General features: G+C 40.5%; 1 protein-coding gene and 1 long non-coding RNA gene across 3 annotated transcripts in view; both read left to right on the plus strand.

Annotated features, from left to right (window-relative positions):
• The window catches only part of LOC131556330 (uncharacterized), a 28,095-nt gene extending 21,268 nt beyond the window's left edge, over positions 1–6,827 (plus strand). The window contains exons 2-4 of one of the 2 annotated variants that reach the window (XR_009274611.1): positions 4,419–4,534; positions 6,255–6,354; positions 6,516–6,827. This is a non-coding gene — a long non-coding RNA (uncharacterized LOC131556330). Of the gene's footprint in view, positions 1–4,418; positions 4,535–5,926; positions 6,138–6,254; positions 6,355–6,515 lie in introns of those variants that run through there. The other variant, XR_009274610.1, reaches the window with a different exon arrangement.
• Positions 6,828–10,148: 3,321 nt separating this feature from the next.
• NTPCR (nucleoside-triphosphatase, cancer-related) lies at positions 10,149–26,257 on the plus strand. Its single transcript, XM_058801841.1, has 5 exons — positions 10,149–10,211; positions 12,655–12,817; positions 13,876–13,978; positions 16,667–16,876; positions 21,220–26,257. Exons 1-5 carry the CDS (start codon positions 10,178–10,180, stop codon positions 21,286–21,288), a joined length of 579 nt encoding a protein of 192 aa, XP_058657824.1. The 5' UTR covers positions 10,149–10,177; the 3' UTR covers positions 21,289–26,257.
• Positions 26,258–27,142: the final 885 nt, after the last annotated feature.

Below are 27,142 nucleotides of genomic sequence, written 5' to 3' on the forward strand. Positions count from 1 at the left end.
TATAGCAGTCGTGATAATGATCTTACACTTAGGGAGAATCTTTCATCCAGAAGGATTCATTTATGGGCTTTGTGCCTACCATGGGAATAAGTGTCCTTTCTTCTGCCAACTTACACTGGGAAAAGCTGTTTACACTTCTGGAGGAAAATGTTGTGCTATGAGAATTGCTGCATCCCAAACAAAATGGATTAGGACAGGCAATGCCAAGTGCTACCACAGTTAAGTATAAAACATAGTGGGGAACTTGAAGAAACAGAACATAAATAATCAAAACCATGTTCTAGTCAGGATGCTCAGACTAACAGTATCTTCCAACATGTATCGTGGTATCAGTCATCCAATTTGTTTTTAAATCCCCATTTGAGCTTTTGGCTCTCCCTTAGTTTTTCTCAATGTATACTCATACAGGCTGCTCTCTAAAACATTAGCAACCATTAAGTTGAACTTGACAGTGGTATTTCCAGGTAAGTTACATTAAAAAGTTGGTAACTGCTAGATTTTTAATGCCACCCAATGTAAAACAAGAAGGATTTAAAATCAAATAACATGAACAAAAAGCATTTTTAGAATAACATTTGTATTTTAAATGCATTTGGATAATTCTCACTAGGTTCAGCTACCCTCTTTAATTCAGTTTGTGTCTTGTCCCATCATCTTTACTTATATAAGCTGGTTTTTCCCATAAAGGTGGAAAAGAACAGGACTGTCTATAGAGATAACAGGAGCAAAGTCAGGACTTCTACTGAGTCCTGAAAATGAGGAAGAAAAAAAGAAAGGTAATATGAAAATTATGCACCACAACACCAACCAACCAACAAAGGTGATGCCCCTCAGTTCAGGTTGGAAACTCAGGAAAAGAGCACAGAAAAAATAGTTCTTGCTATTCATTCAGCACAACACTAGTCTGATGTTTTCATTTGTTGATAAAGAGACTTATGACTGAGGGAAAAAGAGTATCTTAATGAGCCTTAACTGTTTCCCTCACTTCCACGTTTTCTTCCTCTCATGGTCTCCCTAATTAAGAAAGGTACTTTGTCACATAATCTCCCATTAACTCAAGTCAGAGCAGCCAGCTCTCCTTTCCTAAAGATTGCTGAGGCAATCTTTAGATGCTACTTTCCAAAATTTAATTTCCAACAATTAGACTTAATTCAAGGTTAACACTGATTTCCCCCACAATGGAATAGGAAAAATAATAAATGGGGAGAAGTTTCCTAGCACAAAAGTAGGTATTTTCAAATTAAATAAAAGGAAGGAGGCTTCCACCACCCCTAGGAACAAACCATGACATCACTGGTTCATGAACACGTAACACTGGCAAGGCTGAACACAAACCTAAGTGCTTGCAGGATAATGGCCAACCTCTGACACAAGGTCATGAGGCAGAGATCCACCCTTTATTACATTTTAAATGCATTGCCTTGCTAAACCTACCCACTTGGTGTTGATCCACTTGCTTCACTCATGGAAGATTTTTACTTGAAAAACACCTAAGCTACTAATGGACTCCAAATATCATGCAGGCAGACAAAGTACATATTATGAACCAGTAAATAACAAGCTTTTCTTCTGGGAAGAAAACAAATCATCAGTTCCTGGCAAGGAGGAAAATCACTGTTTCCAGCAACCAAGACTTCAGAACAACAATCTAAACTGATGAATCAGAATTTGTAATGACACAAACAGAATTATACACAGCCCTCTACAAGGGTTTATAGAAGAAATTAAACTTAACTTCATTACCAGTAACATGACAAATGCAGCTACCCTAAAAAACACATGATAAAAAAGGTAGCTAAAAAAATGCTAACCATGAAGATGGTTTTATCATTTAAAAAATGAATTTCATCCATCTGATCGCTCAAATTACATTTTTCCCAGCAATATTGAGTTGAATTGGCTATTCAGCAATGTCAATAGCATTAACTGCTCATGCTGAAATAGGGTTTTGTTTTTTACATCAAGCAATACATGACTGACTGCCATGCCAGAGATTGTATAGATTTTAGCACAGGAGAGACTGTTTGTTTACTCTCTGTGACTTTCCTCTTTGTGGCAGGGCAAAAACATAGGTGGCACTAGGAGGAATTTATTCAGCAGGCAAATTTCTTTCCCTTGTTTTTTTCTTGGTAGAAAGAGAAGAAATAGAAAAATAACTACTTGAGACCTAATTTTCTCGGGAAAATGTTATAACAAGTGCAGAGGTACAGGATGTCCCTTTAACATCACAGGTGAGGAAGAGGATGCAACAAAAGAAATGTACAAGCATTTTTTTGATAGTGACACAAATGTACGTACACATAGTACCAGATTAGTAGAACAGTGTCCAGTTTCTACAACAAAGACATAACAAGATTCACTGGCTGAAATCCAAAGCTAGAAAAATCTGACAAGAAAGAGAAATGCAAATTTTAAATGAAGGTAATGAACTATTGTGCTATTTTATTGAAATGTGTTGGTAGATTCCTCAGCATCCCCCTGGATCCTGAAATGACCACAATGCCTTAGACTTCACACAGAATAAATGGGCACTATCTCCTGGCATCTGATATAACACAGATATGAGTACATATGCATAATGGTCTCTGTTGCCCCTGAATGATCAAAAGCTTTAATCCAAACTGAATATACAAAAGAACAAGAGAACTATTTATGGCAGGTTTTTTTAATGTAGCTTTCTGACAGCTTCATTTATGCTGATTAGTATTTTACTGCATAATAAAATCTAACTTGAAGCAATTTCAAGGTATCACTAGTGTGAATAAGGCTGGAAAAATTGGAACCTTCCTGTTTTAGGGAAATTAGATTTTGTAGCTATGCTGTCTCTCCATTCCCTCAGACTTAATAACTTTTGAAAGTAATAACTAATTTAAAAAACAAATGGGATACTAAGTGTCTAAGAAATTACATTCTTGAAGCTGATATAACCAGGCATATAACTTACTTTTCCTCATTGTCTGCAAGAATTAATCTACTGACATATCCATGTCTGGAGACTCACTGCAAGAATGTGGTGTCTGATCCTGGCAAGAAACCAGTCATGTTTCACAGATCTCCTAGATTTTATTAGAGCATATGGAAATAGATAATCTGAATGAAAAAGTTCATTTGGGTTTCCACCAGGCCTTTGAAAGGCCACCCACCTAAGGCCTTTGAAGAACCAGACTGCCATGGAATAATCTTACTATGGATAAATAACTACATAAAATACAAGAAAGAAAATGTAGGGGCAAATGGACATTTTTCATAATGATGAAGTTCATACCCAGATGTCCATTTGCATCCACACTAAGGGCTATTTTATTCAACTTCATCACAAATTACATAAAGAGTAGACAGCAAAGTGACAAAGATTGCAACTGCTGCTAAATTATTCAGAATAGTAGAAAAGCTGAATAGCAAATTTCAGATTCATAGAATTGTTAAGGTTGCAACAGGCCTTTAAGATCAAGCCCAATCACCAACCAAGCAATTAGAACTTTAATGTTCACCATTAAAACATGTCCTCAAATGCCATAACCACAGTTTTTGAACGTGATGACTCCACCACTTCCCTGGGTAGTCTGTTCCAATGCCTGACAACTCTTTCTGTGAATAAATTTTTCCTAATATCCAACCTAAACTTCCCTTAGTGCAACTTGAGGCCATTTCCTCCTGTTCTATCACTTGTTACCTGGGAGAAGAGACCAACCCCTACCTGGCCATCCAGCCAGTCTTCTACCCAAAGAGCTAAGAGTACACTCAGTGGGAAGCCAGTTTCTCCATGAGAATGCTGTGGAAGACAGTATCAAAGGCTTTACTAAAGTCTAGGTGGACAACATACACAGCCTTTCCCTCATCCAATAAGTGGGTCATCTGGTCACAGGAATAGATCAGGTTGGTCAAGTAGGACCTGCCTTTCATAACCCATGCTGGCTGGGCCTGATCCTCTGGCTGTCGTGTTCATGTTGCATGAAACCGATTTAAATGAATCCATATTGCATGTATATATATGTGTATATATATATATATATATATATATATATATATATATATATCTATATAGCTAGGTTTGGGCAGCACATGGTTAAATTTTGCAGTAGCCAGGAGGTATGTGGCTGAGGGGGCATGGCCAGGACCCTGATGTTATTCTGTACCACCTCATCTCATTGCCAGCCACAGAAAAGGAACTCTCTTGCCCTTCTGGGGACAGGAGGATCCTTCCTGTTGAAAAAATGTGGCAGGGAAGCTCTCCCATATTGTTCATTGTCCCAGGGCCTCTGGTAAACATTCCTGAATGAGAATCATTCTCTCTTTCTGTATATTTTTGCTATTGTTGCTGTTTTCTTATCTCACTGCTGTTTCCAGTCAAGTATTCTTACCTCAAGCCATGACCTTTCTCTTTTGCGCCTCCAATTCTCACCTTCATCTTGCTGCAGCAAGAAGCTGGGGGGAACATGGGAAGTGAGAAAGACCAGCAGTGTGGTTTGGAGAGCCTCAGTGGGTGCACTGAAGTGGGGACAACCATTCCTAAGCCATGACAATACGCATACAGGTATGCACATTTTCTGTTAAAAGGCTTTCACGCTGATCAGCCAGGGAGGGAACAGGGTGAATCCATTGCTATTGTTTATGCTGTGTTTTCTGTTGCACTGATCTGCACAGCCAATCACTCATGTATGTAACAGGTACACTGGGAACATGTGCTCAGTCTCACTACTGGCTGGACGAGGAAGCATGGAGCTAGAGCAGACTTCCCTCTCACAAGCCACCAGACTCAGCAACTACTAACAGCCTACATGATCACTCCATATCTACCCTCTTCCATGTAGGTGCTAAAGACATGAAGGCCTTCCTGAAACATCCTTACACTTGTCTGTCAATGTGCTGCATGGCTCACCACTGCATCCTTTAGTTATAAAAGCTGCTACCCAAAAAAGGAACATCTCTAAGGAGAGGAAATCTGCAAATTATATTCTTCTAAATACATTTATATCTTGTCAAACTGGCTTAGCTTTCCCTTGTATTCTCTCAGCTCCAATAGATTATTTGCTTCACTTTCTTCTGATATTTGAATTCACTTCATCCTGTGGTTTCTCTGAACTGTCTTAAAGGAACTACTGCCTAACGCACTACTTAGTAAAGCAGTTTGTACTCTGCCAACTGTCACTCAAAGTAGTATAGAAATTCACTTATGTTCCTGCCTATTTAAATCAACAACCACAAGAATGACATTTGCTTGACAAAACTGTTACACCTTAAAAAGCAGCAATGAAAAATTTAGCAATACAATTAAATTTGTTATCTTTTGCAATGTTCCTCCTCAACTACAGAGTATTCCATTGACATCTGACAAAATTCAGCTGAAATCTGAAATTCTCAGGTCACTGTCCCCATCAAAATAACAGTAAATCTGGTTTTATCATCCCATAACAAACTAAGCTGCATTTTTTTTTCCAAGTGAATGCATCTTGCTATTTCTAGTAAAACTGTAAGGGTCCCATACAAAATGTCATGCAGTTTCAGGGAGACTCTTTATCTTTTTCAAGAAGAAGGAGGTGGTAGTCTAGAAGAGCAAACCAGCAAGGTATTTCATTGAGAATAGAAACAATGAAACTGGCTTCCTATGGATCTGTGCTATGGATTAAGCTCTATTGGCATTATATTGCAAAGGTTCCATATTGCTAGAGTTTTGTACCTCCTTGATGTTTCTTGTAGGCAGCTCCTCTAGGCACTGCCTCTTCCATCTTCTCACAGAAGCCAACTGACTCCAGCTCCCCTCAGCCAACCAATCCACTCTTTTATAACATTCTTCCATTTGCTACAGCTGTGGCCTGCTAAAATCAGGCCTGCTCCTAATCTTTAATAATTAACGCAGCTGCAACTCTTTAGGGGATAAGATTACTTTCTATACTGCCTTTATTTACTTATATTCTATCCCCCTACAGAGCTCTATGTGACTTCTCTCCTGCCTAATAAGGATTCTGTTTATGCTGCATAACTCATTAAAAGGGTCTTCCTCTTACATTCAGACATGTACATTTTAAAAAGTACAGCAGCTTATTGGATTTTTTTTTACTTTTTTTCCCACTGTCTGTAATTGCCCAGAAGGTTCAACATGCTGTACTGGGAGAGACAGAGGACTACATTCTTTGAATGTTGGTTGCTCTCTGTTGCTTACAATAGTAAATTCAATTTCACAAATACTCACCAACTATGATATATTTATTTATAACATTTGATATATTTATTTCTATTATTATCTCTATTTTCAGGAAATACTTTCAGGATTTTTTTCTGTTTGGAGGGACACAACCACTGATGGAACAAACATAAAGAATTTCTACTGCATGACCCACACAAAAAGCTCTATAGGTAAATCTCTGATAGAAAGAGAACCATAGTTTTCATCTAGAGGAAGCTCTGCATGTAGCTAACGGCTTATCTCTCTGGGAAGTTTAACATTAAAGATGGTCAGGCTGTAGATGCTCAATGCTTTCTTTCACACACCTGCTGATGCCATGATTGCTCCACAGGCCAAAAGGAAGTCAACTCTGAAATACAATCACTAATATGATTAGATGGCCAGTGGTATACAGCCAGACCCGCTATCTGCGAGCAGGAGAACTCTCTGCAGGGGAGAACAAGGACAAAATATGGAACTCTCTAATACAAAGTGTTATTTTTTTTTAAAAGCATACCTCCCTATCCTGATGCAAGCAAAATGCTGTACAGACTTGAGGTACTGTGAATTAAGAAGCAAGTTCTATTGGAGACAAAGAAAAGAGTTCCAACTTGACCATTCTGTCTTCCATCGGGGGAAGAACTCCAAAACCTAACAGGATAAACCAAGGGCTGAAACTGTAACGAGGTACTGTGCCTACCTCAAGGCAGAGTGCTGAAATGTAAACTCCTGCCTACTGAGGCAGGTCAGAGATGGTAGATTACACTCTCATTCCTTCCAGCTTCTACTCTAGGGAATACCATAAATATCATAAATGGCCTCTTTTCTTAGTCACTGGTCTGGAAATTTGCAGTTAATTAATTTTACCCCATTCAACATAAAGGTCTAGGACTCTATCCAATTTTTTTTAGTCAACATCCAGCAATAAATGCAAGCTTCCCCAGGCTTAGCTAACAGTTCATAAAAATGATTGACAGCTCCTTCCAAGGTCTCCACAGATCACCCAGAATCACAGCCTGCCCCTGGAGCGGCCAAGGGGGTCTTTTTGTAAATACTTCTTTCATGGCCTTGACCAATCACACAATTCAATTCATCATGAATTGAATTTTACTCACCCTCACCTAGCAAAAAGAAAGTATACTTGGTCAGGAAAATATTCTGAACTGGAAACTTTTTAGGAATAAATTACTACTAATTAAGCTACCCATACTGGAAGAGGAAAAGCTGTGTTCTTCACTCTTCATCCTGGAAGGAATAAAACCCATTTACCTATTTTCTTTTAGAGTTATTTACACTGATAGGGTATGTGCTCTTTCTACTTATTTTAGCTAAACATCTCCATCCAAGAATGCAAATATCCCAGGATCAGGAAAGCACACAGGCTGACTCCAAACACTACTGGTTCCAGCATACAGCTACAGAGAAGACAACTTTGCCCTGCGACTCGTACTTCTTGAACAACCTGCATCTTCTATGCAGTCACTGATTATAGAATAAATATATCAAAGGGAACAAACTTAAATAGTTAATATTTGACAAAATATGCATAACTATTCCAGTTAATATAGCAAACATAAGGTCCTCTTAACATCAAAACTCCACAAAAGCACAACTGATGTAACTACTTCTTGGCTTTCATGCTTTTAAATTACTTCAACCTAGACAGAGCTGAAGTTGAGAAACAGAAAGACATTTTATAGTAGAAATTACAATGGAAACCAAATTGAAATGCTAACTAATTTAAGCCCTGGTGCTGCAACTACTTTGCTTACACATCTGTTTGCAAGAGAAAGGTCTTAACCACACAGTGAAATAACTCTGAGATTCCTGTTTTGGAAAATGGGATGAAAGAGTTCTTAGAATACCAGAAAACAAGGGGTCTGTCAAACAGTAGTGATAGCCTTAAAATTCTCCACATGCACTTCTGAAAAAGAAAGGGTTGATTTGTAAAACCTAGTAAAACTCAACATCGAACAAAACAACATTGTCTGGGTCTCTTTATGTGGCCTGCCTGGGAGAGCAGCCAACAGACTGATTTAGTTTAATATTATACAGAAAACCTACCTGTAAAATCAATCATGGTAAGCTCTGCGCAGGAAGTTCAGGGCAAGGGTGAAGTAGCCAGTTATCAAGTGTTGTTCTTGTGTTAATAGTCCTTTCAAATATGCAGTTCTTCTCGGTAGTTCTCTCTTTAGATTGAAGATGCCTGACAAACAAGAAGCTGTAAGTTAACATCATAATTTCACTGATCCTAAAAAGCCACCAGAACAAAGCACTGGAATGTAAACTATGAAAATGCAGTTTTCATTGAAGATGACAAGGGAAGCTCTCTTTGTTACTTTTCGACCCTCCAACCTCCCAAGAGTCATGCCAGAGTTGTCACGTTTTTCTAATTAAGTATTTAAGCATGAAACATGTTCCACATGCAGTCATTCCTTCTAAGAATATGAAAAAATACAAGGAAGAGTGGCCAAAAATATTTTGTGCAATTTATGGAAGTACCCATCTACAGTGAGGTGCACTCTACCTGCTGATGTGCACATTTCATCTGGCTGACAAGGATACTCATTATCTTTGTGAAAATGATGAATAACCTTTAATTCCTTGAGAAATTACTGCAAATGAAAGCCTGACAATGATGGGCTGAACCTTAAGTGATCCATTCTAGTGAGGTGAACAGAAATTGGAATGTATCCCTTCCATAGCACAGTATTTTTGGGTAACCACTTTGGTGCTTATGGCCAGGCAGGAATCTGTATTTCTTGGTGTCCAGGCATTACCTCACCCAGACAGAAGCCTGTGCACCACAGTCCTCCACACAAAAATCCTTTTCCCTGCTCCCTTTAGGCTTCCCATCAGGAAAGCCTAAACAAATATGGAGGCCACATACATATGGCATTTGGGGATGCAGATGTCTATCAGCATCTTTGTTAAACCTGCCAGACCTTCTTAATTTGCTTAGCTTTGTAACAATCCCCTGGTTGTATATCAACCCCCCCAGTTACATTTGCTGTCTGCATTGAGGTATCAGACAAAACTGTACATCTTTTAATTTGCAGGTTTGCTACACACTGGAGCAATGTGTTTACTTGAAACAGGTAAAAAGCTCTAGAGGGTGTTTATTATTATAGTAACTCTGCATTTGGGAGACCCTATCTGGAGGGGTCTCCACTGGTGCAGTTCTGGTGTCCCCACCATAAGAAGAACATAGAAGTAGTGGAGCAAGTCCAGAAGAGGCCACAAAGTTGGTAAAATGACTGGAGCACCTTCCCTACCAAGGCCGGCTGAAAAAGTTGTGTCTGTTCAGCTTGGAAAAGGTTGTGTGGAGACCTACAGCAACCTTCCTGTAGGGAAGTGTCTGAAGGGGCAAACAGTGATGCCAGAGATAGACTCTTTGGCAGGAACGTAGTGATAGGACAAGGAGTAATGGGTAAAAATTGAAAGAGGGAAAATTTAGGTTAGATATTAAAAAGGTTTTTTTCACTGTGAGGGTGGTGAGGCACTAGAACAGGTTGCCCAGGGTGGCTGTGGATGCCCCAACCCTGGCAGTGTCCAAGGCTGGCCTGGATGAGGCCTTGAGCAACCTAGTGTAGAGGGAGGTGTCCCTGCCCATGGCAGGGAGAACTGCGACCGATCTTTAAGGTCTATTCCCACACCTTAACATTCTGTTACTCTACTAAAATACTCAGATATGTGACAGCTTAAGCTAACTGGAAAAAGAAAACGCTGGCCCTCAACTAGGAAACTAATTGCCTTTTTCCTCCTCTTCCCTAACCTTAAGTTGCAACTATCCTGTGGTAAACACCACAGCGGCAGCCTCTGCCTGGCCCCGCCTCCGAGCCGGCCTCAGGCCGGGCAGGGCCCGTCGTGCCCGAGGCCTCGGGAGGCACCGCCCGCCCGGGGCGGAGCGGACAGGGGGCGAGCGGGGCTGGGGGCGGAGCGGGGCCGGGCTGAGGTGGGCTGGGGGCGGAGCGGAGCACGGGGCGGGGGTGAGGGCGGAGTGGGGACCGAGTTATGTCCAAGCACGTGTTTCTCACGGGACCCCCAGGTAATGAGGGCGGGAGGAGCCCGGGGAGCCGGGCAGGGGCGGTGGCGCGGCCGAGGGGATGGCCTGGGATACGGCCTGGCCTGGCCCTGACTGGCTTGGCTCGGCCCGGCCCGGCCCTCCGCGGCACCGGCGGGGATGTGAGGCGCTTAGAGCCGGGGGAAGGCAGCTGCTGCCGGGCCCCGGGCTCCGAGGATGCCCCGGGAGCGCCTCCAGCTGCAGCTGGGCCCGGCACCGCCCGAGGTTCCGCGGCTGCGGGCCCGGAACTCCCCGCCCCGCTCCCCCCCCTTCCATGTGTTGATGTCAGAGCTATTGCACTAGTTCGTTTGTTCGCAGTAAAATGCCACTTTACCTCCATCCAGTCCTCCAAGGCATGCACTTTTCCAGGTGCTGTTGCTGCTTTGTTCCTGGCTTCTGCCCTGGAGTTAAGTGTTGGGGGAAAAAAAGAAACACCTCCTGGACAAGTAATCCTGCTTCAGTATAAACTGCAGCGATTAATAATTTTGGAGAGCTCATCTTTCCTGTAATTTAACTGTAGTGATTTAGCACTTCCAGCCTCAGTGAAGTGCAGGTGTAGGTAATAACTGGTGTCCCGGATGGGCAGGCCTTGACTGAAGCAGTGAAGTAGTTTGTCACGGTAAGGGAATCTGATTATTGTGGAGACTGAGTGGGACATTGTATGAGGGTCAAACTTTACGGTTGATAAAGAAATTAGCCAGTTATTATGATTGCAGAACTTTGTGCTGTGAGAGTAAAGCAGTGGGCCTAATTCTCCTTTTTGTGAACATCTTGGAGATGCCTGTCTCTTTTAAATGCTGCTGTTGGTCTGAGATAGGAATACATTCCACCCACTTCACATGGGCTTTCCAACTACTTGAATAAAGACAGTCTTTCAGGAGATGCAGAGGTTAGGGCTGCTTAGGTCTTGTCTCTTTTCATTTACCTGAAATTGGATGTAGTGTTTTGATTAGCCAAATGCCTAACTTCAAGCTTCCTTAAACTTAGTTTGAATGACTCTAGCTTGTTTGGCAGTTTACTGAATGAATGTTAAAAAATTTGAGCTAGCAAATTCACTTAGCAAATTTAGTATAAATTCACTTACAAGAGGCAAGGCCTTGAAAATATGTAAGATAACTGAGGATGCCGCATTTGTCATTATTTTGTTGTTCAACTGCCAGGAAGCCCTTTTCAAATTTGAAAAGTTTGCTTAGGCATTTGACTACGTGGCTTTGAAGCCACAGAATATTTTGTCATTGGTATTGACTGTTAGGAAAGCAGTTCCTAAATCTGCTTAAAGTCTAAATTAGAAATTTGGTGTGTGCATGTTGAAATGATTTCTGTTGTCATCTTTAGGCATCTCATGTTTGGTCTGTGTTCCTTATCTCCAGGAATTCGAAGGTTTATTCTGCAGGATTATTTTCTATCATCTGAACTTTTTAAAGCAGTGGTTAAAAATGAAGTGATAGCACTAAATTTTGTGAGAGGCAATAAAGATGAGTTTAAAAGGAGATCACTGAGGGATGTACTTGTACTATGGCAGAGGAGAAAAACTGAAAGGATGTCTGGAACATGGCCAGTGTTCACATTGTAAAAGGTGCATCAGACTGTGCAAGGAGATATCAGGTGGCAAGAGTTTTAAGGACCTGTCTTAGGGTAAGAAAATTAAATTATAGGGTCAGAAGATAATGTCAAAAGAGACTTGAGGAAGTTTAAAGGAGTATCAGCTATCAGGCCTGGCCAGGTTGCTTTAGGTTTTATCCAGTCATGTCTTGAATACATTAAACTATGTGAAGATTGCACTGCCTCTCTGGGCAGCCTCATTCATGGCTTTATTGGCCTCACTATAAACAAGCTTTTCTCTCTATCCAGTCAAAATGTCTCTTGATTCTGTTACCAGAAGGAAAAGTTTTCTGTTGTTGGGACTTTGTAAGGATTTGGTATCTCAGGGACATTGAGTGCTTCTGATTTCTAGGACATCAGTGGAAGAAGTGTGTCCTTTGTGCCAGTTAGGCATCTGGTAATAGCAGTCAGCTTTGACCTTCTGATCTAAAAAGGGGGTGAACTTAGCTCTGATCTTAAAAGTAGTGAATATCAGTGGTAGAAAGGGAGATTCATCAGTCAGTCTTCCAGCAAGCTTGGCTATCAGTTTTGTGCCACCTACCTCGTGGTAAGTTTGTGGCCTGCTCATGCATCATCTAAGCTAACAAATTCGTTGTTAGCCTGGGATATTTGTACCATTCTGTGGTGAGACTTTACAGCGTCAGTACAGTGTGAATGTTAAAAGATACTTCTGTTTTTTCCTACTATGTAGAAAAAGTAATTTGCAACCTTCAAAAGTAATCAATGTTCCTGCTGAACTGAATCATTACTGTGGCATTTAAAAAAATGGGCTTTTAGTGTAGAAGAAGATTAATGCTGTGTGCTTTTTTCCATTCATTATTTTTAGGGGTTGGAAAAACTACTTTGATCCAGAAAGTCACTCAAGCTCTAAAATCCTCAGGCGTTCCTATTGATGGATTTTACACACAGGAAGTTAGAGAAGGTGGCAGGAGAACAGGATTTGATGTTGTCACTCTGTCTGGAAACCGAGGACCTTTATCAAGAGTCAGGTATTGAAGTTTTAATAATTGTAAGCAGCTTATTGTTTTATGTGTCTGCTCCAGTCCAAAAGACTGGAGCACGTTAAATGCTCCTCCAGAAGGTGATTTCCAGCACACACATGGCTTTCAGGGTCAAGTTGCTTGGTTTTTGTGTCCTGGCTGATGCCTATATTGTATATATAGGCAGTGTCTGTTGCACAGAAATATTGAAAATGTGCTGGGCAGGGGTGTTCTCCCTTACTGGCTATTTTGCATCAGATAGAGGAAACACTGCTGAGGCCAGGTCCCTTTGGGATGCAGTGAAGTAGCTTATTGTGGGCAGGGAGAAAGATTTTTGTGTTTCCACTAGCTGATTTATGGAAACAGAAGTGGAAAATGAAAAGGGAAATTGCATATAGCATTGTTTTAAAGAACATTTGACTGGTCCACGAAAGTCGTCTGAATTGTAAGAAAAAAAGGATTTCAGAGCCCCAGGGGGGGGCCTCTGAAGTGCAGAGTGCCTCCAACTCTCTCCTGATTCACTAGACTTAGATTTTCATACTTAGTGCAAAACTTGGTCTATGTCCAGTGTGACCTTAGCATCTCATTCACACAGAGTTGATGTGAAAATAATTTGCACTCTGCTAATAATGGAGGTGCACCTAGCACAGTGTGGTACAGCACATGCAAAGTGAGTATTTTTCCAAGATTAAGGGTTTTTCAGCCCATACTGAGATGATGCTGCTGTGATGCTGTCTGTAATGTCACATAACAAAATTCAAAGATCTGAACTGCAGACACGAGTTTTGATTTCAGTGTAAATGTACCTGCTGACTTCTAAATGCCATTGTCCTTCTATACACTGTTGAAATTTGAGCTTGCATAGTTGTGAAGGATGCATGTGGTGTATTTATTTTCTGACAGCAAGCTATCTGCAGTGACTTACTGCATGGCTTAGAATTTCTTTCCCTTTCTTCTTAGGAAGAATTAAGGGGATTTGATTTATTTGGATAACTTCCTATAAATTCACTTGAAGTGAGTTTAGTGAATTCTGGCTAAACTCAGTACTTTGTATACCTCTTTTTCAGTCCCAGTTCTGATTCTTCTGCTTCAAGACGCGAGTACCGGGTTGGACAATATGTTGTAGACCTTGTTTCATTTGAGCAGCTGGTTCTACCTATGCTGAGAAATGTGAGTATTCTATGAAAGCTGCTGATAAATGTATGCTTTATGATAGTCAGTGTTACTGGAAGGCCCTTTTACACAGCTAATTTTTGATACTAATTAATGGCCTGTTTCTTGGGTATATCTAGTTCTGATGTAAGTCAGGGTCAGGAAGCTGGAGGGACAAATCTGGCTGGTTCTCTTGTCATTGTTGTGGTGTTGGAGAGATTGCAGTCCTTGGACCTCCTTGACCTGAAGAGGCAGCGGTAGGAAATTTCTTCCTATGTCACTGTCCCATACTGGAAAGCAAACAAAATGCACAAGTGGCTTACCACAGAGAACTGGATGGAATCAGTGGGTCTAAGAAAAAGGCTTTTACTGCTGCTCTTCTTCACAGACTTTTTTTCCCCCTCTTCCTGATTCCTGTCTTCCAAGAGTAGAAGCATTTGTTTCTTGAATCCAGTGAGTATTTTTGATTACCATTGTATAAATACCTGCAGACTGATAATACCAGCTAGATTATTTGGGATTTAGCCTGCTGCACAAGGAGTGCTCTGGCTGTGACAAGACTTCCCACACAGTCTTTTTGCTATCCTTTTGCTAATATTGTGTTACTTCTTTTTTCTTCTCCTTCCTCTCTCTCAGTCCAACCTTTCCCCTCTCCAAAATTAAACAAGAACAGATTTGATTTTGGCAATAACATACCACAAACAGTGTGCAGCAGCTGCTGAACTGTACTCCTAAAAAAATCCTGTTGTGATTTTTCTACACTGCCAAAGCTCAAGGGGACAAGGAAGAAGGGATTTTTTGGTGGACTTAAAACAAAAAGCCCAAAATGGTGCAAGGAGCAAAAATGAGATTGAGGATCTGATTCTTGTTTTCGTCAAAGAACATTGAAGTCTGAAAGTAGGAATGCAAGGATGTTGGGGTAAGGGAGAAGGGAGGTAATAAAAAAATGGGACAACTTTTATATGTTAAATTTCACTGTAACCATATTTATTATGTGAGTAAAGAGAAGGATAGTTTATTTAAAAATACTTCATTAGGCCAGTGCTGTACTTGGAATCCTTTTACCACTGAAATCCAGGAGAGACCTTCCTAGAAAAGTGTTAGCAGTGTTGAATTTTTGCATTACTTATATGGCTTTCTGTAAGTACAAGAAAGTGAAGAGAAGAACTGGGGCCAGCACAGTCATACAGTGCATGTGCCCATCCTCATAGAAAGTGCTGCTCATCAGTTTTGTGGGAATGTGGTCACACATGAAGATGGCCCAAAAGGAAAGAGGAGAGTGAGGAAGATGATAGAACTGAAACAAGGAGAGACTAATGAGGAATGAGAGTAGCAGCATCATAGGTATATTCTGGTTTGATGAGAGAGTAGCACAGAATGGACACATGCCCATTTAGGCTTGAGGATAAATTCAACTCTGAAGGCTTTTTTCATTTCTGTGAGAATAGGCTAGATCCTACAATGGAAGATCTCTCTAGTTCTGCAAACTTTATCAGGCAGGACAGATAGTTTTTTCAGGTTTTTTTTTCAAAGCAAAATACTCTCTTCCTCAATGTGTGACCTAGTGACTAGTATTGGCTTTTTGGCTCATTGATCTATGAAAGGATTTTTAGATAAAACAGCTACTCAGGAGGGACTTGGCTTGAAATGATTTTAGGATGCATGTTATACAGTTCTTTCACTTTCCCAGAAGCAAATACTTTGCCTTCACAAGGGGATATGTTTCGATCTTTTTTTCTTTTTTTTTTTAGTTTCTGTACTATATGTTTTATATTGGTACATATTCATGGATCTATAATGGTTTGAATTGAGTTGATTTTCTCCTCACTTCTACAAATAATGGAGTGCAGTTCTCAGTCACTTTTACCAAAATAGGGTAGGCAGTGCAGTTGAAGAGTTCCTCTGCTTTGTGAGCTGCCTTTTCCTCAGTAGCAATCACCCTTGTTTTCTCCTGGGCTTCCCTGCTGCTCCAGCTGCCTGCAGCACGGCACTGCTTGGCACAGCATTCACTTCATGGCAAAAACAAGCCTCTAATTTGGTTAAAACTGTGTCTCTCCTGCTATCCAGTGGCTAGGACTACAGAATAAGGTGTATCTCAATATGTGTCTGCTCTAGTGTGAGAGAGGCTTGCAAATGACTTGGTTATTATCCAGACAGCTTTGAAGACAGCCAGGAGCTCAGAGTGAAATGCTCCATCATCCCAACTACAAGAGGAGAAACTTCCAAATCTAGATTTAATGGAAGTCTTCTTTTTAGATACCTGTTTTGTGTGACTACTGATCACATAATTAAATGTAATCACTACATGCATAATTTAGTGGGAAGAGTAAAGTTTTTAAAAATTGCTGACCCTTCGAATGATTGAGAGCTGCTGTAGGCAAAGTGCAGTTCTTAATTGTCAAGTAGCTCATATGTGACCATTGTGAGATTCTGCTTTACAGAAAATCTGATGTTAAGGATATTTCCTATTGTAGTTGGTATTTATACTGTATGGTTGTTTCCATCCTTCCAAAAATCTGTCCTAAAGAAGAAATTACTGATTTATAAGTCTGTCATTTACCAGCAGTAGCTTTGACTTCCTGCTTTCCCCTGTATTACAGTTGAATTTGTTTCTTTTGGAGGTATTTGTTTTTTCAGCATAGAGAGTATGTCTGTTGCTTGTTCTAAGTTTTGCTGTTTACAGTCTCTTGGTGCACTTTTCCACAGGTAAACCATGGTGGTGACACAGAGAAAAGAATTTGTGTCATAGATGAGATTGGTAAAATGGAGCTCTTCAGCCAGGCTTTTATTCAAGCTGTTCGTCAAACGCTGGCTGGCTCGGGGACTGTGGTGCTTGGAACTATTCCAATACCTAAGGGAAAGCCACTGGATCTTGTTGAAGAAATAAGAAGTAGGAAAGATGTTAAAGTGTTCAATGTGAGTAATATTTAATATCCTTAAAGAGCTTTCTGCTCTAGGTTACTGGTTTATATTTGGCTCTGTTTAAAAACTGTTACTGCCAGTTGATAGCTGTGGGTAGCTTGCATGAAATAAGTTTTTTAGTTTCCATTTTATTCTTAATGGGCAGGTGTTCACCTTATTAAAAAAAAAATCCCATTTGGCACTCACTGTAGCTGTCTCACACAGCTGGCTTTGCTTGTGTGGGGCTGCAGAAGTAATGCTACAGTTGTTTTAAAAGGTTTCTTTGCTGTAGTATTATTGCTGTATAGGTATTCATTATTCCTAAGAGTTAAATCTTCTAAAGTACAGTCAGATTTTTAAGCTTTTTTTGTTTTTTTTCCATTCTGGCTTGCAGAAATATTACCAGTAGTCATATTCAAGGAAAAAAATAAAAGGAAAAAAGCAGCAGTGGAGTTTCCAGGAATGATTTATAGAAGAAAGACAGTTGTAAATGGAGTGTATTTTCTCTGGAGTCAGTGAACCAATTTTGGAATTCATTATGTTACTTTTACAGGCATAATTTTCAGAATATTACGGCCTCAGAGTACATTTCTGATCAATTACAGGGCAGTTCTCAAAAACTTACCACAGCAAAACTTAGCCTGTTCTTAGGAGTGCATGTGTGAGGTTTCCTTAACATCAGTAAGTGTCCTTGATGCTTCACAAAAAACAGGGGTACCTCTCACTCCTTTGATTTATGTTGTTTCCTATTGAAAGCTGGCTTAAAAACCTGCAGTGCTCAAAGTTCCTTGGCTTTACTTTAATTGAGGGTCCCATCATCATCTTCAGTTTCTGTTTGTATATTAAATGCTGATGTAATTAAATGCTAAAGCTACAGTAGGAGCAAAGATGAGAGATTATTCCTTTCCTTGCATAAGCATTCAACTCCCTTCATTCCTTTCAGAGATAAACCCCCAGGTTTTTCCACTACTGAGCTGATGTGTGTTTGTAGTCAGACTGTTGAACAGAAATAGACATAAATGTGAATTTTGTATGAGTGGCTTTGCAGGGGTAGGACTGGGGAAGAGGGGATGGAAAAGCCTTGCTGAAAATACCAGTCATTCCGTGCTGGGGCTGCAGTCATGGCAGGACATGGTGCATGCATTTGGTCCTCTTGTGAGAGGAAACGGGGCTGGAAGACAGCATTTGGCTTTTCAAGGAAGCTTTTGAGGCTTCTACTGTCTTGTTTTATCAGATGATATTCAGAGGGCAGGGGCTACTCAGCCCTTGGTTTTCAGCTGTTATCAGTCTGCTGATAAATCTTTCTCTCAAGTACTGACTCCAGCCAGCAAAAATCTTTGTGTAAATTTCAATGGAGTGGTCTTTTCTCTAGCTAAAAGATCCTCACTAAAACAATGACCCATCCTGTTCATGCTGCTGAGATTAGGACATGCATGTTTCTTTAGTGAAACAGACATCTCTGGTGAATCCATTAACCAAAAGCATGGATGTGAAATGTGTGACAGACTGCAGCCAATCCCAGGTGTCACAGACCTGCTGAGCTGAAGTCTCGTGCAGGAGAGCACCTGTCTCTCTTGCTCCAGTGACACACTGCATGCTCTTTCCCAGCTGGTTCCAGTGTGTGCATGAGCAGGAGCAGAACCTGCCCGGGGGGAGTCAGAGGTGTCAGCAGCTGAAGGGGATACTGGGTCACCAGCTGCTTTCTTCAGCATGGCATAGGGAAACCTGGAGCGCCCAAATAGCTCGCAATCAGTAATTTCCTACTAACTTGGATGGTGCCTGCAAGTGTACAGAAGTAGGTGGCTAACTTCCAAAAACATTCTGCCTGCTTTGTCACTCAATATGGAGTTAAGCTGCATTCAAATAGCTCATCTCAGTTTTTCATCCTGCTCCTAATGTCACCAGGACAGTTCTGAGGAGAGAACAGCTGTTTGGTGTTTTACAGTCCCTTCTGTCTTGAAAGCATATTTTGTTGGTGTAAGTGGGCCCAGATGCCCTAAAAGCAATTCAGCATTTGGTCCCAAATGTTTAATTTATTATGTTTAGGGCACTTAACGATAGGAGCTCTGATATTTAACACATTTGTTTCTATTCTTACCCAGTTCCATTTTGCTGAGAACTAAACTTTGCAGTGAAACTACAGAGGCTCTTTTTGCACTGCCTGTGTCTGTGTAGATTTGCAGACATGGTGGCATGAATAGGATCAGGTTATCCTTAGCAGCTGGCAGACACTAATTTTCTCCCATTTTCTCATCTATTAATTTTGCTTGCTTGAAACCCATTAGTGAAGTATGGTTGCATATGCCTATTAAGAAAGAAAATAGTTAAATGGATAGGGAGAAGAAAAGGTTCCATTTGAACAGATTGTACATGAGTGGTTTCCTTGACGGTATTTTTAACAGTTAGAGGAAGAAAGCTTTTGTCCTCTATAGTTGCCTGCTTGGAGTCTAGGTGGCAATTTCCTCCAAATTACATAAATGCTTAATAAAAGCAGCATCTACAGTTATTTTCAACTCCTTTCTAAAAACATACCCATCTGTTTGTACATTCAGTACAGATACTGGGAGGTTTGTTCTCTCTGGGAAAGCTGCCTGCACAGAATGTCTCCAGATCTTAAGAGGGGACTTATATCTATCAAACAGCCTTTGTAAAACAGTTGTGAAAATTTCCTAGCACTTGGTGCTTTCTCTCTGCTGCTCTCGCTGGACTTCTGGCATATAGGTATGGAAAAAGGACAGATAAAATGTAGTATTGTTTCTGTTGGCTGTGAGGGAGTGGGAAAAGCTATTAAATTGTACAGAAGGTCCTTTGAAAGACAGGATATCAGTACACTTGCTGTGAGATTTAGTTTGGCTCATCCAGTGCTGTGTATTGTTTACCTCAGGGTCCCAATAGCCTTACTGAAGAGCATTCTTTGTTGTCTTGCTCTCTTTGTTTTTGTGGGGTTTTTTGTTTATCTTATAAAGCTTGGACTGATTCTCAGTAAAAACAGTGACATTTTCAGACAGATCTTCCTTTTCATTACTCTTCTCTCCTGCCCTTTTTTTTTCAGTGTCACTTTTTCATTAGTCCCATGTTGATCTGCTGCCTTGAATTCGGTGGTAGGTGAGACCACTGTCTGTAGATTTTCCAGTGTTGGTTTACAGCACTTGGCTAGGATGTGGGTGACTGTAAATAGTGGTAGCTCCTTGGGCCATATTACTCAGCTAGAACTGTCACCTATTTAACAACAACAGTAATAATAATAGTAAAACTTTGTCTTGTCATTATTGACTGTAGTACTGGAAGGGATACAAACTCTTGTGCTCACATCCTAAATGCAGATACAGGGAGTGCAGTGGAGCCTTGCTGGTAGAGAGTTTTATGCTGTGCATGGTGTTTTGTCTGTTTCCTCATCAAACAGCTTTTTTACAACTTTGTATGAGGCCTTACTTATTTTTTCTGCTCATGTGTCTTTGTCGGATTTCTTCCTGCCCTCTCTGCAGGGATCTGAACAATGGGGAAAATTTCTTAGACTTTTTAAAATGAAGCTTTTGCTGATGCTTCACAGTTGCTTGTTACCCCTTTGCAACTGCAGTCACCTCCCCAGTTTTGTTTGAGTGAGTAATGCATGGCACAGTGGGTCACAGGGCTCTGGATCAGGACCCAGTCTGTCAGGAAGGGATAATTTACACACACACAGCCCCCAACTCTGTGTCCCTGGGAGCTGAGCTGACTAGCAAGCACCAGCACAGCTGGCAGTTTACACTCATCTGTATTCACATCTGCTGGACTTGAAGCCCAGCATTCCCATGGATGGTCAGCCAAAGGCATCTCTCAGTGTGCTACAGAACACTCCAGCTTGCTCAAATAGTTTCATTTATTTTCCAAGGTGTTTCTTTCCTGTAGCAATAAGGTTCCTCAGAGTACAGAGTTATGCTAAGACTGTTTTAATTTTTTTCTTTACAGATGTTTTTGACTAGATCTGTCATCTTAAATACAACCCTTTGAAGTAATGAAGGGATAAGAGCTCTACTTTCTATTAGGAAAGTTAAATTTGGTAGTTGAAAAGGATTTCTAGTAATGACAAAAGTACATGCTGGTTCTTTGAGTGATTCTTGTTAGTTACTCAAGTCCTGAATAATACTGCAAAATACCACAGGCAATTAAATCACAAGATCACTAAATATTCAATTGCAGCTTTGGTGGGTTTAGCATACTGTGTTCGCAGTAGCAGAAGAAGGCAGGTGTTTGACACTCAACATTCCTGCACTGAAAAAGAAATGCATTGGAATTTCTGCTTTGATATTTTTTTGAAGTAAACATTTGTATAGAAGCTATTCATGAAATGACATCAGTTTTAATTTCTCTTTCCCTAGGTTAGTAAGGAAAACAGAAACAGCATTTTGCAAGACATCTTGGCAGCTGTGGAATCCTGCAGAAAATGAAGACCTTTTCTGTCCTGTAAACACTAAAGCTTTCATTTCAACAAAACATTACAACATTTACTGGATGGTTTAGAGTCTGTCCTTCCTGGTTTTGCCCCCTTGAGGCTTCACTGGAGCCTTCAGGCTAAGCAGAGTAAAGCTGGTAATACTCTAAAATGGGATGGCAGGATTGTAATGTATTCAGTTCACTGAATTGAAAAAAAATTGAACAGATGTGTAGCTAACATCCAGTTTTAATCTGGGTGTTTGGAAGTTAGATGGTCAGCTCTGATCCAAGTTACATGTGAAAAGAACTAACTGTAAAATCTGTTTAAGATCTGAGTGTGTTCAGATCACTTCAATATCTGCAACATAGCCCTGGTGCAACAGAACAGAACCCTTTCCAAATGTAGATGAGTCCTGCCTGGTTTATGTATGAGTGTAGCTCTTGGTGACCCAGCTTGGGTGTATTCAGGTGTGTTTTAGCATGGGTGCTGACAAATCAGCAGGTAGAGGGAATAAGCAGATGTGCTCTCTCCTCCTACCCCTAGGCACCCCTGTCTGCAGTTGCAGTATAAGGAGGGTTATCCAGAGCTTCAAGGAAACATCCTGTAGTCATGAGTGACATTTACAGAATTCCATTTTGGGAGGAAAAATAGCCAAGTCTACCCTCTCTTACATGGCCCAGACACTAACTGATACGAGGTCTGCATTTTGAATTAATTTTCAGTTTTCTGGTGGCAATCCTGTCCTACACCCCCTTACAAATAATGTATATAAAAATCTTCAAGTCCATGAAGTTAATGAAATCTTGTGTTTTCAAGTTGAGTTTAAGTCATGATTGACTTAATACTGTATTTGTCTATATTAATTTTACAATCTGTTATGTTTATTGATACTTATGTTTGTTTGGGCTTTTTTGCCTCATTCAATTCTGTACATGCTTAATGGTGAAATAAGAAGTGTTTGAGAGTATTAGACAATGTGTTTCCCTGTGAGGACTGCAAATGTGTTCAGCAAAAGTGCTGCCAGTTAATCAGTTTTGCATGTTTGAAAACAGAATTCCCTCCTAGGTTCACACTATTCATTGTAAAATTTATGGTCATCTCTGGCTGAAGAAAGTTGTTAAAAATTTAGTTGTTTCTTAACTCTTTCTGTTCAGTTCAATGACTGTTAATTTGAGCAAACTATTTAAAGGCATCTTCAAGTACTATTTTATTGATTTATTTCTGTAAAACTGACACCCAGAGTTGTATAGGGCTGGATGGGGACAGGTATTTTTACAGATGGCCTGCAGACACCTCCTAGGAGCATAGAGGGAATGTCCTTTTGCTTTCATGTATGCAGAACAAGGGTCTGGTACAAGCATTGCACCTCCACAGGTGGTAGGAAGTGCATGCCATGTTAAATGATGCCATGGGCTCATTGCCTCACTGCCTTGTTAGGACTGCCTGTCTGCCCAAATCCATTTAGATGGTAGTACTTACTGTCTTCATCATGCTTGGGGAAAAAGAAAACTCCTGTTAGGGTCTCCACTTGGCAGTGTACAGCTTGTGGCTGCTGTTTGCAAAATAAGGTTGTGCTCTAAAGGCACACTAATCCCTTAATTACTTCAGGCATTCTACTCAGCCAAAACACCTTTTTAGATGTGGAGGACTTGGGACCAAAGTAAACTCTGTCAGGGCTGTGTGCCATAGGTTTTTGAACAGAAACCTCTCTGCACCTAAGTGTTGGATGCCCTCCTGTTTCAATGTTAAGTCTCTTAAGCTGTAAGATATGCTGCAAAAGAATAGTTCTTTCAATGATTAAAGAGTTGTCCAAAATCTAGCACGGTTTTAGTGGGACTGCTGTTGAGTCTTAAATGAGGAGTGACCTTTAAAGCTAATTTAAAAATGGAGAGATTTGACATTGCTCTGGTAGAGGCCGAAGAGGGGAGTTCTGTTAGGAGTCAGTTTTCTGAATTCTGGTTCAGCCAGTATTGCTGAGAAATCACTTAAAGTGGTTTTTATTCCCCATAAAAGTAGATATATTGCCCTGCATGTAGTGCCATGATGCCTGCTGTAGTCCCATCCTTTAGTACAGTGGGAAGAAAAAAAAACACCAAACAATTACAACAAGAAGTTTGGGGAAGTTTTGCTCAGTGCCTATAGTACTTTTAATCCATTGTCTCATGGTTTTGTACTGAGGCTAGACAGTCCCTAGAAAATGCAGGTGGATTTTTCCTTCTCTGGAACTCTGAGTGAAATATCAGCCCTTTTAAACTAATGCATATTTTTGCTACTGACATCAGTGTATCTTGTTTTCTGCTACCTAACTCAAGATTGGTGAGTGTCATTACTTTGTTGTCCTTTTTTTAAGCCTGTTTTCTCTCTGAGTTAGAGTGCTTTTCAAGAGAAATAAAGAGAGGTTCTGTGATCTGTGTTCAGCAGAAGGATGCAGATGACCTTAACAGTCATGTCTGGCCTTTAAATCTCAAGATTTAAATTGTATCTGAAGATACAATTTGCCTGTTTCAAATAAACATAGAGTGAGTGAAAAAGTTGTATTTCCAACTGCATGTAAGTTTTTATGACAACCTGTGCTTACTTTAAAGGTAAAATTTTATTGTCTGGTCTTGGCACTAGTAAAATACTTTGAAGGCCTTGAGAGCACTGTAACAGCAAATGGAGCATTCACAATTCCCCTGATGGGCTGATTTTATTAATAGCACACATTTGGTGAAAAGCACCTCTGATGTACCAGCTAGATTCCAGATGACAACATTAGTGCACCTGCAGGTTTTAATTGGTGCAAAAAAGGGGTGAATGTGAGGTACCAATTACTGTCTCAGAGCCTGAGAATCAAGGACGTTTTTGGCACAAGTCTTGTAATTCCAGCATAAAATTGCACACAGCATGGGATAAACAGGGCCTGCATTATTTATCATGCATTAGGCAATTTTTGACTTGTAAAACTGAGAGAGAGAGGTGAATCTTTGATACTGGACCTACTGCAAAGTTAATTATAAGTAATATGTCTGTGTTGCAGATTTAAGGATGTACAAGCACTAGTGAAACATGGTAATTAAGTACTGGCTCCTAATCCAGGGAGTAATCTAAATATGGCAATAATTGGGTATTTTAAAAAATGCATTGAAGAGAAGATGATTATCACATGTTGGAGAATCTCACTGGTATTTCTAATCTTCTATAATGAGCTGCACAAAATTCAGCTAATCTTTAACTTAAATTTTCTAGTAAGAGAAGAGCTATCAGTTGGTGGGCTGGAGGCAAATACTGGTGACATTTCTTCCCTTATTCTAATAAGCAGTTTCTTAAAAAAGCTGTGAATGACATCACAGTGTCCTAAGAACTTAATAGTGTCAGAAAGTCATTCATAGATATTATCTAGTCATCATGTCAAGGGAAAAAGATTGACATTGGTAAGTATTTTTCATTGAGATTTGTTTTCAGTGAAGTGAGTACCAAGATTTGGGAATGGGGTGAGACTTTGCAGCAAGAACTTCAGTTCCTAACAGAGAAGTTGCATGGCACTTCAAAATGGAGGGAACAGCCAGCACCTCTGGTTTTTAGTTTTGGATGAACAGAAATGTACTTTGCAGACTATATCCGTCACAAGTTCCTATTTGCTTGCTGTGGTGGGAAACAGCTGAAGGTCAGGCTGGGGCTTGCCAGTGTTCCTGGTGGATGTGAGCAGTTCAGCACCCTGTGCTTGGCTTTAGTGAAAAGTTACTGAAAGTCTTTTTGCCAGATCTTCAGGCCATCTTTCACCATTACAAGTGTAGCAACTGGCTCTTCCTATATGATGTAAACAAGAGTCTGTTTGGGAAAGGAAATTTTAGGAAAACAAAATGTGACGAAGGTGAGAATCCGTGCTTAGTGGGAAGGCTGAAGTACAGTGTTTGTTTGTTTTACCATATACTCATTATCCTCCCTCCTGCAACCTGTTGTGTTGTTCATGTTCCTCTCTGGTTGCTGAGGCAGTGTGAATAAAATCACGCTTAGTGTTTCTTTCCAGCAGTGATGTTATCTGAGGGTAAGCTGGGGGGAGGGAGAAAAAGCCTCCATCTCTTCATCCCTTCTGACTTGTCTATGAAAAAAACTGCATGTACAAATGGTCTTGTGGATTAAGCACTAGATTTCCTCAAAGGATGCATTCAGCTTGCTAACAAGATAGGAACATCACTATTTTCATGTTGTAGAAACAAAAACATTCTGGACTAGCTGAGTGAGGTAAGTGGCCTCCGCAGCTCTGGAAAAATCAAGCATAGCACCTGATGCAAAAAAACCCTGATGGAACTCTTGGTAAATGGTCCTTACATGGTGGTAGCAGCATCCTTCCTGCATCACAGCTGTAGCAAGAGATCAGACATGTAGACAAACTGTTAAGCCTGAGCAACTTTAGGGCCAAGTTTTAACAATATTCAGATCACAGATGACATGAAAGCAATGAAAATTGTATTTGCTTTTCATTTAAAGGCCAAAACCTGCTCCAAAAATGGTGTATTTCCATCTTGAAACTCTGAGGCACCTTGTGTGTGAGGTTAAGTATTGAGCTGTTTTTCAGGAGTAAAGGTGTCACTCAAAGCCTTCACGTGTATATGCCTTTTGGTGTTATGCAGAGCTGTTTGGAGCAGCTTATTGTTCAAATTAGGCTTTGTGTAAAGGTTAGGTTGCTGTTTATTAGCTTGGTGTCCATCAGAGCCCTTAAATGCACTTTCTGTCCCAAGCAGAGTTCACTGGGTGTATCTCTACCTTAAACCCTAGTTTAAGATGTGTTTAATCAATACAACCTCATGCCTAGTTGCAGGTTTCATTTCTGGCCATTATGTCAGTTTATTCTGTAGGACTGTCTCATATTTAACACTGATGCATACAGCAGTAATCTTATTACTATAACAGCAGACTGTCTCCAAAAATATGGAGAAAAGTAACATGGAGAGTTTGTGCTCATTTTGATTCTTTTTTCCTATGTTACTCTTGGGTTTTCTCAACCTGCTAGCTACAATAGCAACTTTAAGGCAAAATAAAAACTCTAAGACATGGTTACAAAAAAGGAACTGATTTTTGAATTTTACCTTGACTCCTGTTTTTCCATGCTTGCTTGCTGACTCCATAAAGGTGTTAGAACCTGCCCTTTCTGGCAGCCACCCTGTGCAGGAGGAGTCTGCACTTCATGGCATAACTGCTGTCCCCAGGGAGTTGTGCTCCAGGGGACAGTGGGAAGTCAGGAACTGTGAGGCAGCTGCATTAGTTTAGGCTGCAGTACCAGAGGCTGTGGGGATGGTGGAGCCTTGCAGAAGATGTGGTGCAGGGGGAAGGCTGTCACTGGGCCTCGATCCATGCTAAGCAAGTACAGTGGTTGCTGCTGAAGGAATTTGTGCAGTCATTCCCCAATCTGGTTTATTACACTTGAGTTGGATACACAGAATAATTTAGGTTGATTTGGACTACTAGAATTACTTATTTTTGATGGAAATTAATTCAAACTTAAAGATGTGAAAATTGGAGGCCTAAGTGATGCTAGGTGAATATGGGAAAGTTCTTGGTGCTTTCCAGAGCCACCTGTTTGCCCTGCTTCCATGCAGGAAGACAAAGCAGTGATGTTTTATCCTGTGGACTGCCATGCAAAAGCCCCCAAAGCAGAACTGGGACTGGTGGCTGTTAGTAGGAGTCTACCTCTATAACCTCCATCCTTCATTTGTAATGAAGCACTTAATGAACAGTGTAGTGGGACAAGAGTCATCATCAGCCATAATTGGCCAGAAGGGAGCAGCTGAATTCAATTTCCTCTTCGACATCTCACCTGGATGTTAGTGGAGACATTAGTAGGGCCTAACTGCACTGATGACCATGTGTCTAGAGGGCTGTATATG

This window comes from Ammospiza caudacuta, chromosome 3 (genome assembly GCF_027887145.1).
Source record: "Ammospiza caudacuta isolate bAmmCau1 chromosome 3, bAmmCau1.pri, whole genome shotgun sequence".
Lineage (NCBI taxonomy): Eukaryota > Metazoa > Chordata > Aves > Passeriformes > Passerellidae > Ammospiza > Ammospiza caudacuta.